Below are 13,482 nucleotides of genomic sequence, written 5' to 3'. Positions count from 1 at the left end.
TAATAAATAAAACAAAGAAAAAGGAAAAAAGTTTGAGCTCTCTTCACATATTTATTTTTGATAAAACTATGGGTGTCAAAAGTTTTTGTTCAAGTATTTAATACAATTATTTTTCTATATTCGAATTTGACATAATTATAACAGTTATGTGTATTGATCTATGCAATAGAGATACTTGCAGCTTCAAAGCTGACTTTTTTTTTATAACCAAACTCTTGAAAAGTCATCAATTTTCCAACTTTCTATCTTCTTCATTTTTTTTAATGACAAATAATAATTTTATTAGTTAAACACAATAGTGTGATATACTATAACAATTTTATTTGATAAATAAAAGGCATGTGGTATGCTACGATAACATTACAACTCATACGTATGAGTACCAACAAAAAAGTATTAAAACAAATATGACTAATATTTATATAAAAATAAGAATAAGTAGTCAATTTCATAGTACTTCCCCATAACCATTCATGGATCAATACAATACTTAGGCTCTTTGATCTGATTTGTTAAGGAGTAGGAAGAATATCATAACTTTTTAACTATTGCCACGAGAACAATATAATCTTTTCTAACATTTGATATGTATCTATATCGGTCTTAGTTAAATGCATAATTATTTTTAATCATTTGTATTACTTAAATAATAATATGAGTTAATCACTTATATATTATTAGTGTAAAAAAAATTTTATACTAACAATTAATTATATATTTTAATAATATTATGTCATTTATTTATTTAATCAAATAAAAACAAAATAAAATAATTAAAAAATATGATTGGTTGTCAATATAATTTTTTTTTACACTAACAGTGTATTAATAATTAACTTTAATAATATGTCATATAATAAACTATTTGTTTGTCTTCTGTTGTGCACTACATATCAAACCATTAAATTAGTTAAAGAAACCATTAATATTTGCATGTAATATAGAAGATATTCTTCACCACTCCAATGCAACATATCATAAGGAGAAAATTTTAGAACATTAAAAAATATAATTTCTTTTATTTGATCATCAATCTTTTTAATGTAGTATTGTCAAGAAAAATGTTAGCAATAACACACTCTTTTGATTAATTAAAATTTATTGAAAAATAATTATCAAAATTGAAAATTAATCAAAGACACAAAGATATAAAAAAATCGAAACCAATTAATAATGGATTATAAAATATTTTTATAAGAAAAAGGAGACAAAATACATGTCGTGATTTTTTTAAGAAAATTAATGCACCTAAATTAATAAATTTTAATTGTTGTAAAATGATTATTATCCTATTGATTTTAAAATTTATGATATGCAAATTAATGATGAGATCAATCATACAATTTTTATTAAATCCATTTTCTATTTTTATTAAAAATATTTAATTGCTATCAATTCCATTTTCTAAATACCATTTAAAATAATTTTGAGAGTATGGAAAAAGAGTCCATAAAAATTAATATCTTATTTTTTGTCATAAGATTGGAGAAGAAGGCAGCGAAACGGTGCGGATTTAGAAAGGGAAGAAGGCTTTGAATTTGATTCAGTTCAGTTGCTGATCTTCGTCTTCTTCAATTCATCTCCCAACCGCGTTTCTCCTTTTGACTTTTCATCTCTCTCTCTATTCTCTACTCAGGTTTCTTCTTCTTTCCCCTTCTTAACTTTTTATTTTTTATTTTTTATTTTCCGCATTTTAATCGTAGATCGATCGCTTTCTCTCCGTGACTTTGTTTGCTTTAAAGCTTACAGATTTTCACTCTGTCACACCTCTTTGTTCTTGGGTTCTTCCCTGATTTTGCACGCACCTCCAATATCTCACTGTTTTTCCACCTTCTCTGTAACCCTATGCTATGGTTTAAAACGAACCTTTTTTCTTTGTGTTCACCTCATTGCTCGTGATTGCTTAGCGTGCTCGCTTAAAATCCCTTTTATTCTAAACGGGTATTAATGATCCCCATTTTCTCTACCTTGTTTGTGTTTGTTATGTTTGTAAAGTAATTAGAAGCTCGTGTTATTCTTTCTTAAACCCCCTTGGAGTATTGGGTAAATAAAATAAAATAAAATTGTTCATGTTATCTTTATTCCCTTTTAACCATTTTCATGATGCAAGTTAGGGTGGACAGGGTCTATAACTCTATAGAGCATCAACATGGAAACTTGGATGGGTTGGGACTTGGGAGAGTGAGGTCATGCCCTTGAAGTTAGCACAGTGTCATTTTTGCATTTGAACTGAAATGGATCTTGGTATCACTTCGGCAGATTGTGTTTTAGTTTGATGATTTCTTCTTGTTATGAGAGCTTTATGCACCTGTAATTTTATTTTTTTTGTTGATTTCTGCCTATTTACGTTGTTTCTGATTAGACCATAGAGAATCAAGTGGTAATGTTTGGTACTCTTTAGGCAGCTCTGTATATGGGGTGGGGTTTAAGTTCAATGCCCACATTCCCATTTTTCCATCTCTCCTTAGGTTTAATTAAGATTTTAAATTGCGGTTGTGGTTTTGTTGCAATCCTTGACATTGCGGACAAATGTGATTGATGCAATTACTATTACAATTGCAGAGTTCAAAAACCTTGATGTTACAGCTGAAATCACGGTTGTTGACTGTTTTCTTAAAACCTTGGGTCAAATAGGACCTCCCTATAACCTAAAAGAAGTTATTTCTGAATTCTAATTTTGTTTATATGCCTTTTTATGTAGCAGTAAAAATGTACAATAATGTTGGGATGCCACCAGGGGTACCTCAACATCATCCTCAACCTCCAACAAGCTTGCAACCTAATCTGTTCGGGAATGCATTTAATGCTGCTGGTTCAGGACTCATTCGAGGTGGATTGGGGGCATATGGTGAAAAAATATTAGGATCAAGCTCTGAGTACGTCCAGAGCAATGTATGTATCATTCCAACCTTCTTCTCTTAATCTAGGCACTTAATCTAGTATGCTCACTAATTCATGGTTGATAATATTATATCTGTTTCTGTTTCTCTATTTTTTTTTTGGTATTGTTAATTTCTTTTTTGGTTTCATTGTCTTACTCTTGCTTAAATCGTGTGTGGAAAACCACTTATTCTGAAAGCTGAGATTATCTCTTCAATCCTGTGTTTCTAAGCTGTTTGGTATATCATTTTAACAATGCTTGTCTGTTGATTATCAGAAACTGTTGAGGCATACAACTTGGCATTTTAATATTTGGTCTTCTCATGTATGGCATATGTTTCTGTTCAATAATTAGTACATATCAATCAAGTTTGGTTCCTCTGATTTTGGAGGGAAAAACCCATACAGCTGAAAGATGATTTTAAATAGCTTTTTGTATCTTGTTTAGCTTAATATTATCTCTAGGTATGAATTCAATATTTTTTCGTTTTAAATAATTTTCTCTTTTCAACAACAGATAAGCCGGTATTTCTCTGATCCCCAATACTACTTTCAAGTGAATGACCACTATGTTAAGAACAAATTAAAGGTCGTTTTGTTCCCATTCCTGCACCGGGTAAGCAGCAAAAGTCACCCTTTTTCACATTCATCTAATTGAATTTTAATTTCATTATCTTATTGTAGCTTCTTGCTTGCCCTTATCTTTTTCTTCTTGTGTTCAGGGTCATTGGACTAGAATCACTGAACCGGTGGGAGGTAGGCTCTCTTATAAACCACCGATTTATGACATAAATGCTCCTGACTTGTACATTCCATTAATGGCATTTGGTACCTATGTTGTTCTTGCTGGCATCTCATTGGGTCTCCGTGGAAAGTAAGTATAATATTTTTCAGCATGCTTTTTTATTTTACTTATATTGGATGCATCCTAGAGTTTCCTGCTTTCTCTGCATGATTACTACTTTGCCTAATTTGTAGCCGAATAAATTTCCTTTTCATGCTAAAACTATGCTAATGAGTATGGCCATGTAAAAGTGACTTAAGGATCATGAAAATGCTATTTTTAGTATAGCTATGTTGCAAACTATTTGCTACTGTCCTTGATCAGGCGAATCATAAAGGGTAAAAGGAATAGACAGTCATTTTTCTCTTTCTAATTTGTCAGCGTGATAACAACCTTGATAGAAACACATCACAAAAGTTAGTTGTTGTAGTTGGAGAGCCCAAGGCCTTATAAACCCCACACTAGAATCCCTTACTTTCAAAGTGGGACTCAATTCTCAAGCCTTCCAACTTAATCCTACATTCCACCATGCCCAACAGCTCTGATGTCCATGTGAGCTGGCATCACTAACCATGCTATTCATTTGCAACTAAGAGATGTGGGGAAAAGCTTTGCTACCAATTGATGAGAACCTTGGGAGAATTTTATCACAAAAGTTAGTTGTTGCAGTTGGAGAGCCAAGGTCATATTAACCCACGCTAAAATCCCATGTTTTCAATGTCGGACTTCCCCATTATACTTTGCAATTGGATCCTAACACAGTGCTTTGGTTTGAAGTTTATATGCTTGTGAAGAAATGGTAAATAATTTTATAAAAGGGATTTGTGCTTGTGTTTGGACATGCCAAGGCAAATACAAATGGTTATTTACCTCGTGCAATGAAAAAATGGTCCTGTATATTAACAGGGTTGAACAATGATACCTCCCTTTTTGTGTGGGTTTAATAACGAGTTTTTTTTTTTAAATTCAAGTCCAGAAATCATCTCTTTTTCTTCTGTTTACAACTAAAATATATAAAACTTAATTGGAAGTCAGACAAGTAGTGATCTTCTTATTTGTTATACAGATTGCTAATTTACTTATCATGATTGTTATTTTGAAATTCTATAGCTGGGTATTGTCAAGTTCCACTGAGATTTTAGTTTGGTTTATAGTTCTCGTTTTTGTTCCATCTCTACATGCTTTCTAGTTTGTCATAGTTTCATAAACATGCTGTATTTGTTGTGAGCAGGTTTAGTCCTGAAGCTTTGAACTGGCTATTTATCAAGGGATTGGTTGGTTGGTTTATGCAAACAGCACTGCTTAAAGTTACTTTGCTTTCATTGGGAAGTGGGGAAGCACCTTTATTGGACATGGTAGCGTATGCTGGGTATACATTTCCTGGCTTGTGTTTGGCTGTTTCCGGAAGAATGATATGGAGTTACTCCTACTACTTTCTAATGCTATGGACCTGCTTATGTATGGCAGTGTTCTTGGTGAAAACAATGAAGAGAGTCCTCTTTGCGGAAGTCAGGACTTATGATTCAAGCAAACACCACTATCTCTTGCTCTTCATTGCTTTGGCTCAGTTCCCATTGTTTACATGGCTCGGAAACATTACTGTCAATTGGCTAATATAGAGTGATAGCATTTACACTGTACTTAGAAGCACTTGGTGATATATTTTGGTTGTTAACGTTGGAGAATAGTAATACATGGCCTTTTGCACAAAAAAAAAAATGTTTGTTTCTAGTTGCACGAGTGCCTTTAATCTGTGGTCTACTAGGGTAAGGTTTGTGACTTTAGTTTAGTGTAGTGGATTCCTGTTTCACTCCATATATCTTTGAAATGGATTCAATGATTGATGGTTTGCAAACAACACAAGAGAAAGAAGGGAAAATACAATTTTCCTCCATTGGACTAGGGAATGGTTCTCAACACCTTTTGAAAATATATGGATTCAAAAGTGGAGTACACTCTTATAGGAAGAAATTTCTTCTTTCAAGACCTTAGTTTCACCGTACAAAAATTCTCTTACTGTGGACAGTCAAGTGCAATTGTGTGTATCATCATTTGATGAAGTTAATTTAGGAAATAAGAAAACTTCAGACAAAAATTGAGATTAAAAAAGGAAGTATAAGAGTGGGAGTGATTTGGCAAATACAGAAACAGAATGATGAGAACCACATTACTATTGCGTTGAAGGCAAAACACATTTTATAACACACTCATTCCTTGTGGAATTATGCTTAGTGTCCAATCAACTAGCATCATCATACATCACAAGATAACTTTAACTCAGCATTCAGCAATGTCAAACAATAGGACGAAGGGTCTTAGATTGCTTTTTAGTCATTTGATAAATGTGTTGATTCCTATTCTTTTTTGGCTGAGCACTATTTATCATTTGATGTATCACTTTTCTCATAAACGACGCTGACCAAAGGCAAGTAATTAAGTAACTACGTGGTATAGTACATACTAAAATTTGTTTAAGCTTCAAAAATCAATTATTGTAAAGAAAGAAATAAAGTTGAGTGGCATGGATCCATGGGACCATGGAAAAGAAACACGGGGGGTGTGAAACTTTCCCATTTTTATGGCCAACACCATCCTTTTCCCATTTTTAACTCACATTATTAAATATGTGAAATAATGTGATGTCATGATTTTTTATTTATCCAAAGCTAGAATGAAGGTTGTAGTGTTGCCAAATGCTAAAGCCAACTTGCATGGTCATTTTCAACCACAAACAAATTTTAACCTGATCGAAAAATAGAGGCTGAATTTGATATATTTTTTTTGTTTATATTAATATTAATATTAATATATTACTAAAGCAAGCCATGAGGCTGTTAATTTTAATTGTGCACAGCTACTCGGAGGCACGAGGGAAATAAACAATTGTACACAACTTTTCCTACCATTTGAACGAGCAGTGAATTGTCTTCACACCACCTACAACTATATAGTTATTTTCTTCCTAAATAAGCTGCTATTATTAATTTCTTTAACACCATCCATCTGAACTCTTAAAATTATGGTTTTTAATTTATTACACTTTATGGGTTATTTCTTTATTTAATGAAAAATTCCCCTCAAATTAAGGTTAAAAATAATTTCTCTTAATCAATTAAACCACTTGAATTAACTTAGTAGTGAGAGTTTAAGTAAATACATAAAAACTTTAGCTCAATTTCATCGCTGTCATTGTAATGTTGTCTATAGATTTAAAAAAAGAAAAAAGAAAAAAAAAGAGAGAATTGATTACTTGATAGTATTTTGTTTTTTTCAAAAAATAAACGTGGCTTTGAGTAAGTTGGCACAGAAATTATAATTTACAAAAATAGGTCAAATTCAAAAATCTTGTTGAAGTATCAGCATTCGTACCTGCTAAATACTAAATAGTTCCATTACACAAATTACAAATAGTGCATGAAATTATAATAGGTAGGTTTTCCGCTTTTGTAGGCACACGACAAAAAAATTACCTTAATAAATAATAATCTTTTGTACCCATTCTTTGAGAGCACAAATTGAAGCTAAGGACTTACACTTAGTGAATGGAAACTTTATACATTAGAGGGAAAAAAAAAGAAAAAGTGGAGTACCCTGATCTTATCAATTCAAATATATATCTGTCGAACCCACCAGAGTTGACATAGTGGTAAGAAAATTAAACTGTAAACATGAAAGTCATTAAATTTTACCTCAATATGTCCGATATTAAAATATATATATAAATGGGTTACCTAAAGTTACAAAAAAAGAAATATATGCTAATAATTAATGATGGGTTAAATTTAAAAAAAGAAGTGCAAGCTAATAATTAACGATGGACTAAATTTAAATTTAACCGCTAAATAAGTAAAATTTCAAGATAGTATTGTTTAATAAAAGAGTGCAGTATATATAGATCACTAACAAAATATTTATAAATAAAAAAAAGATCACTACACAAAATTGTAAATAATTCATTAATCATCAATTTATAATGCTCAGGAATTAATTAATTAATGGTACTTTTAATTTCCTTCTTTTTTTTACAAAATTAATTAATACTTCTTTTTCCTAGTTTTTGTACCAATTTTGTTCTGTATACAAAAATTAATACGTTTCAGATTAATTGTTTTATTAATTAATTATCTTTTGATAATGTATTTGCTTTTAATAATATAAATACTTATGAATAATTTTTAATATTATTAATACTTTTCACACATAAATTATTTCATCAATTAATTATCTTTTATGATATATTTTTCTACATTCTAAAATTATTAATACTTATGACTTATTTAATATTATTAAATGCTTTTCTTACACCCTATTATTAATACTTTTCACACAATACTTGTGACTGATACGTTTTTTTGTAAAATATCTCAATTGCATATTTTTTCACAAAAAAGTAATATATTTATAGATAAATCTTCTATCATTTTCTAAAGACATGAAGAGTGTTATTAATAAAGTTATAAAGAATACATTGAATATCCTAAAACAATTTATTAAGAAAATAATTAATATTAGAATAATATAATTAAATGCTTAAAAATCCATAAAAATGATATTATTAAAGAGAGGTATCTCTTTTATACATTTTATTAAATATAGTCTTGTTTTTTGTTTCTAGCTTGCCACCACTCTACTAGCCTAAAAGTTTGCCGCAGGAAATGTATGGAATTTAATAAATTTTGGGTAATAATAATAAAAAAATATTTGGCGCAAATAATTAAATTGGCGCACACGACGTATCTACGTGTAAAGTGATGCGAAGGAAGAGATGAGATGCATGATTAGGAGGAGAATAGGTGTATCCACGTAAGGCGAATGTGTCTGAAATTTGAGGGTCCAGTTGCAGTTGGTTACCTTAACACGCGCTGAGACTAAGAAAAACAAGAGCTATTATGAGGGAAGGGAAAGGAAAGGAAAGAAGAGAGAGAGAAGGTTGCTAAAAATAAAAGACATGGAAGCAAATATAAAAGGGGGTTGAAGGAAAGCAAAGAAACTCACATTTTGCATCTCACAGCGATTTCTAGGTTCCAGGAAGAAAGAGAGAGAGAGAGGAAAGAAAGCAAGGGAGAAGAAAAGCAACCCCACCCCACCCCAACCACATAAAAAAAAACTCCAACAACGTTTGCTTAACAACGTTGTTACACATTACATGGCCACTCGTGTTATCCCTCCAAGAATCCTAAGGAACGTCAGCTACAACACCTCCACAAAGCCCCTAAACTCCACCCACACTTCTCTCTTACCCACTCTCTCTCCTCCTCCTTCTCCCGAAGTCCCACCGCCCACCTCCGCCGTCCTCCCTCCTGCCGCCGACGACCTCAACTTCCAAGACCTCCGCAAGCTCTTCTCCCACGTCCCCACCTCCACCCTCCTCCGCTCCACCGCCGTCCTCCACGCCACCGCCGTTGATCCCTTGGTTGACTTTGGCACCTGGCTCATGCGCTCAAACCTCATGCACGTCAACGGCCTCCGCGACATCTTCCTCGCCTCCATCCGCCACACCTTCTACCACCACTTCTGCGCCGGAGAAGACGCCCCCACCGCCGCCTCCAGCATCCGTGCTCTCAACCACACAGGCCTCCGTGGCATGCTTGTCTACGGCGTCGAAGACGCCCTTGATAACGAGGCCTGCGACCGCAACCTCCGTGGCTTCCTTCGGACCGTCGACGTCAGCAGATCGCTTCCCCCATCTTCGGTAACCCCTTCTTCATCCCTTTTCCTTCTTCCAAAGCCCCTTTCATCCTTAGAATCATCACTTGACTATGATCTCGCTCTATCTTGCCATGACATGGAATAGTTTTTATATGCCATGTTAAACACCTTGTTACATCTCCCCCTAATATATATACATGTATATATTAGGTGAACAATTTGTTACATTCATTTTTCACCTGATACATGCATAATTTGTTACATTCATTTTTCACCTTCATCATCAGGTGAAAAATGGTTACATAGATGTGTGGAGATTAACGAGTATATAATTAGCAAACACACCATTTTCGTTATGCCTTTTCTATACACGAGATTTATTGAAAATGTGTGTAGAATTGGGGAGGAATGAAATTTTGGTGTGCTTGTGTATGAGAACAATGCATGTTTTTCTTTTGTTGTTTTTGTTTGTTCTTGGGTTTTTGCATGTGACAGACGGCAGAGAATGGTGGAATCTGGGAGTGACTGACAAGTACACGTAATGGCGTGGTTGAAATGAGAAAAAGAAAGCATGGCTTGGTTTTGATTGAAGAGATCTTTCATGGGGGGTTGGGATGAGGAAATCATGGATCGCCATTGCTCGTGGACCCCACCTTGGCTTTGGAGCTAGCTAGCATTTGACTACTGTTAAATGAGGTTACTAGCTAGGGAGGGGCCAAAGATTGGTCATTTCATTTCATTGGTGTCTCGGTTGCACGGTGCTGGAAATGGGGTAGGGTCGAGTGTTGTTTTTTCTCCGACACCAGCTTGCAACAACTTGCCCAGTGCTGGAAATCGTGATTTCCTTGTCAATTTCCCTTTGGTACTACCGCACTAGTGGACCACGCAATTCCTGTGGCTGCTTGTGCTTTTATCCCTTTCTTTTTTCATGTGGGAGAGTGGTTTTTTGTTGTGTTGAGTGCCTATTGTGATGATGATGATTGCTAATGGTTCCAAATTAATTTTGTTTGATGTGACAGGTGAGCTTTGTAATCGTGAAAATCACTGCAATATGTCCCATGAGTTTACTAGAAAGAATGAGTGACTTGCTTAGGTGGCAGCACAAGGACCCTTCTTTCAGTTTGCCATGGAAGCAAGATTGCTTCCCCATTTTCTCTGAGTCAAGCCCTTTGTACCACACTAGAAGTAGACCTGAGCCTCTCACCCCAGAGGAAGAGAGAGACCTTGAACTTGCCAATCAGAGATTCCTTGAGCTTTGCCAAAAGTGTGTGAATGCCAACATGCCTTTGATGGTTGATGCAGAACACACTTCTGTCCAACCCGCTATTGACTACTTCACCTATTCCTCTGCCATCGTGCACAACAGAGTTGAGAACCCCATCGTGTTTGGCACCATGCAGACTTATCTGAAGGATGCCAAGGAGAGGTTGATGCTCGCAGCAGAAGCTGCAGACAAGATGGGAATCTCAATGGGGTTCAAACTAGTGAGGGGTGCTTACATGTCAAGTGAATCAAAATTGGCCGAGTCTTTGGGGTATTCATCCCCAATCCACAACACCATTCAGGACACACACAATTGCTTCAATGACTGTTCATCTTTCATGCTTGAGAAGATTGCTAAGGGCCCCGGTGGAGTTGTTCTTGCGACTCACAATGTTGAATCAGGTACTTACATTCATGTTTCACTAAGTTTAATGTTTTTGCAATGTAGAAACTGTTACATTATCGATCAATCAGAAATCATGATAGATATAACTACTGAAGACAGTTAACGTATTATAAATGTTTGTATTCATTTTCTCATGTGATTATTTATGATGAGAATACGAATCTAACTGAGGGGTTTTGAATTGATGATGTGCAGGGAGACTGGCTGCTGCAAAAGCACACGAGGTGGGGATTGGAAGGGTGAATCACAAGCTTGAATTTGCACAGCTGCATGGAATGTCAGAGGCACTTTCCTTTGGTTTGAGCAATGCAGGGTTTCATGTTAGCAAGTATATGCCATTTGGACCTGTGGAGACTGTTATGCCATATCTCCTGAGAAGGGCCGAAGAGAATAGAGGAATGTTAGCTGCTTCAGGCTTTGACAGGCAACTGATGAGGTAATTATTTTGACCACTTTTCACTGTGGCGTGCACATGAAACATTTGATTTGTGTTGTTCTGACATTATTTGATGTTGTTTTTGTGTGCAGGAAGGAGTTGGGAAGGAGACTAAAAGCTGCTGTCTTCTAAATTTGTGGGACTTACTAATGAGATGTAATAATGTCTTGCTTGTAGGCAACGGGATTTACCAATTTTTTTTTTGTAGAAAATTAGAGAATCCTGTGAGTTGTTTGAATTGTGCATTCAAGTGAATGAAATGTGCATTCAGTTTGTGAAACGTCCATTATTTTCAAATGTATTCTCCACTTATGTGGGATGAGTGCAGTTAGAAATTAAAAAAAAATTATTTATATTCCTATAGTTCATTACTAATTTCTAATTGAATTTGACTAGAGAATTATAAATACATATAAAATTTACATGAAAATAAGATAACAACTAAAATTTGACTGGGATAATACACAAACTAATATGAAGTGAAATTGATTGAGACAGAGTAATCATAATGTCTCAGAAGAATAATACAAGCTTATGAGAGACAATTTTTTGAAGGTTAACATTGATGTTAATATGTGTGGCTAACAGCATTTACATCAAACACTTTATACATAATTATTTATGGTAACAAGTGGAAAAAATATTAAAAATAAAATATTTTGTACAGTTCACCCCATATACAATGAATGCAATTGAAGGAATAATTTTTTACCACCCAATTTTCATGTTAAAGATGAGGAAATATTGTAAACTGGGACTGGATTGGTTGGATCATCTTATGTGGTGGAGCTTGAGCTTGAGAGTGGCTTGTATGAATATTTACGGTAATTTGGAGCTATGATTCTGAAACTTCATGCTTACTTTATATGTTACTTTGTCAGCTAATGGAGAACTTCATTTTCAAGCACAAGATAAGATAAAATAAGTTACAAGTTGTTTGCTGTGCTTAATTGGAAATTTTTTGGGAATATTAAAATGGGACATTGAAAAGTTGTTTCTTTCGACCTTGAAGCGTATTTTTTAAATCTTTTAAGCGCAAGTGAATCCATATTTGTCACAAGATATATACTAAACCTTTGCAAAGCCATAAACAAGTCCGATATACAAATTAGTTTATTTATACATTAATTAATTTTACAGTACCTGTACACGTGTTCATTCATATTTTCCAAATGTATTAATTAATTTCAATTAAAAAAATGTCTATTTTATTATTTTAGCTTAATGAATGAAAAATTTATTCAGACATATAACATGATGCAAATATTTTTTATGGTGAGGGGTCACTCCATTAAAAGTTTGAATATAATTAATCTTATACTCAAATGATTGTGGGGTTAAAAATGTTACGGGAATGAGAAAAACACATTTTTAGTGAATAAATCGATAGTGTGTTTAATCCAATATATATATATATATATATATATATTTTTTTTTGAGTATACTTAATTTCGTTAACTTTTTTACTAAACTAAAACCAAGTAAAAAAAAATGATATAAAAATTTTCCTTCACACGCATCCTCTCTTTCAAAAATTTAACATTTGGGGGTGTAATAGTTATATTAATTCATATATAAACAGAAATGTCCAAAAGTTTTATAGAGTGAATTGGAGAGAAACGGAGCAGAAGGAAAAGTTGTTCGTGTTTAATTTGTAAAATTAGAAATAAAACATGATAGAAGAAGTTCATTTAATTTCATGTCATTATTTAATCTCAATTTTCTTTCTCTAGTGTACTCGATAGAACAAGTATTTTATATTCTAAAATAACTATCTTATCATTACAAAATTTATTTAAATTATCAGCTTCTAACGAATAATATATTTTAGATAAGAATAGTATATTCCGTTTTTTATTTAATAAAATCTTTTTTTGATTTCATTGTAAAGTGAGCACTTCCAGCGTAAAGGTATATACGGAGAAGCCGCAGCAGTAAGCATCATTGGAATTCCAAGGTTAGAAAATAAAGTCCAAGTTGCAAATTCAATTTGTATATAATGAATAATGTTATCATTTTGAAATCAAATTTGTTCATTACATTTATATAAAAAATTGCAGACTG

The 13,482-nt window shown here is 33.4% G+C and overlaps 2 protein-coding genes across 6 annotated transcripts; both read left to right on the top strand.

Moving 5' to 3' along the window:
* The first annotated feature begins 1,475 nt into the window (after window positions 1-1,475).
* On the top strand, window positions 1,476-6,036 carry LOC109803029 (uncharacterized). 5 transcript variants are annotated; one of them, XM_020364501.3, is made up of 6 exons: window positions 1,476-1,636; window positions 2,563-2,597; window positions 2,705-2,892; window positions 3,398-3,496; window positions 3,603-3,754; window positions 4,896-6,036. In XM_020364501.3, exons 3-6 carry the CDS (start codon window positions 2,710-2,712, stop codon window positions 5,281-5,283), a joined length of 822 nt encoding a protein of 273 aa, XP_020220090.1. In that variant the 5' UTR covers window positions 1,476-1,636; window positions 2,563-2,597; window positions 2,705-2,709; the 3' UTR covers window positions 5,284-6,036. The 5 variants fall into 5 exon arrangements, with proteins under 5 accessions (XP_020220090.1, XP_020220074.1, XP_020220082.1 ...); XM_020364485.3 differs by lacking the exon at window positions 2,563-2,597; XM_020364493.3 differs by lacking the exon at window positions 2,563-2,597 and having other exon boundaries at window positions 2,702-2,892.
* A 2,533-nt stretch (window positions 6,037-8,569) lies between these two features.
* LOC109795058 (proline dehydrogenase 2, mitochondrial) lies at window positions 8,570-11,773 on the top strand. The gene is made up of 4 exons (XM_020354471.3): window positions 8,570-9,356; window positions 10,333-10,978; window positions 11,178-11,418; window positions 11,511-11,773. The coding sequence occupies exons 1-4, from the start codon at window positions 8,811-8,813 to the stop codon at window positions 11,548-11,550; spliced, it is 1,473 nt and encodes a 490-aa protein (XP_020210060.1). The 5' UTR covers window positions 8,570-8,810; the 3' UTR covers window positions 11,551-11,773.
* Window positions 11,774-13,482: the final 1,709 nt, after the last annotated feature.

Source organism: Cajanus cajan, chromosome 4, assembly GCF_000230855.2.
Source record: "Cajanus cajan strain Asha chromosome 4, NIPB_CcT2T_4, whole genome shotgun sequence".
Taxonomy (NCBI): domain Eukaryota; kingdom Viridiplantae; phylum Streptophyta; class Magnoliopsida; order Fabales; family Fabaceae; genus Cajanus; species Cajanus cajan.
The sequence above is the reverse complement of the archived record's forward strand: the minus strand, read 5'-3'. Positions and strand labels throughout refer to the sequence as shown.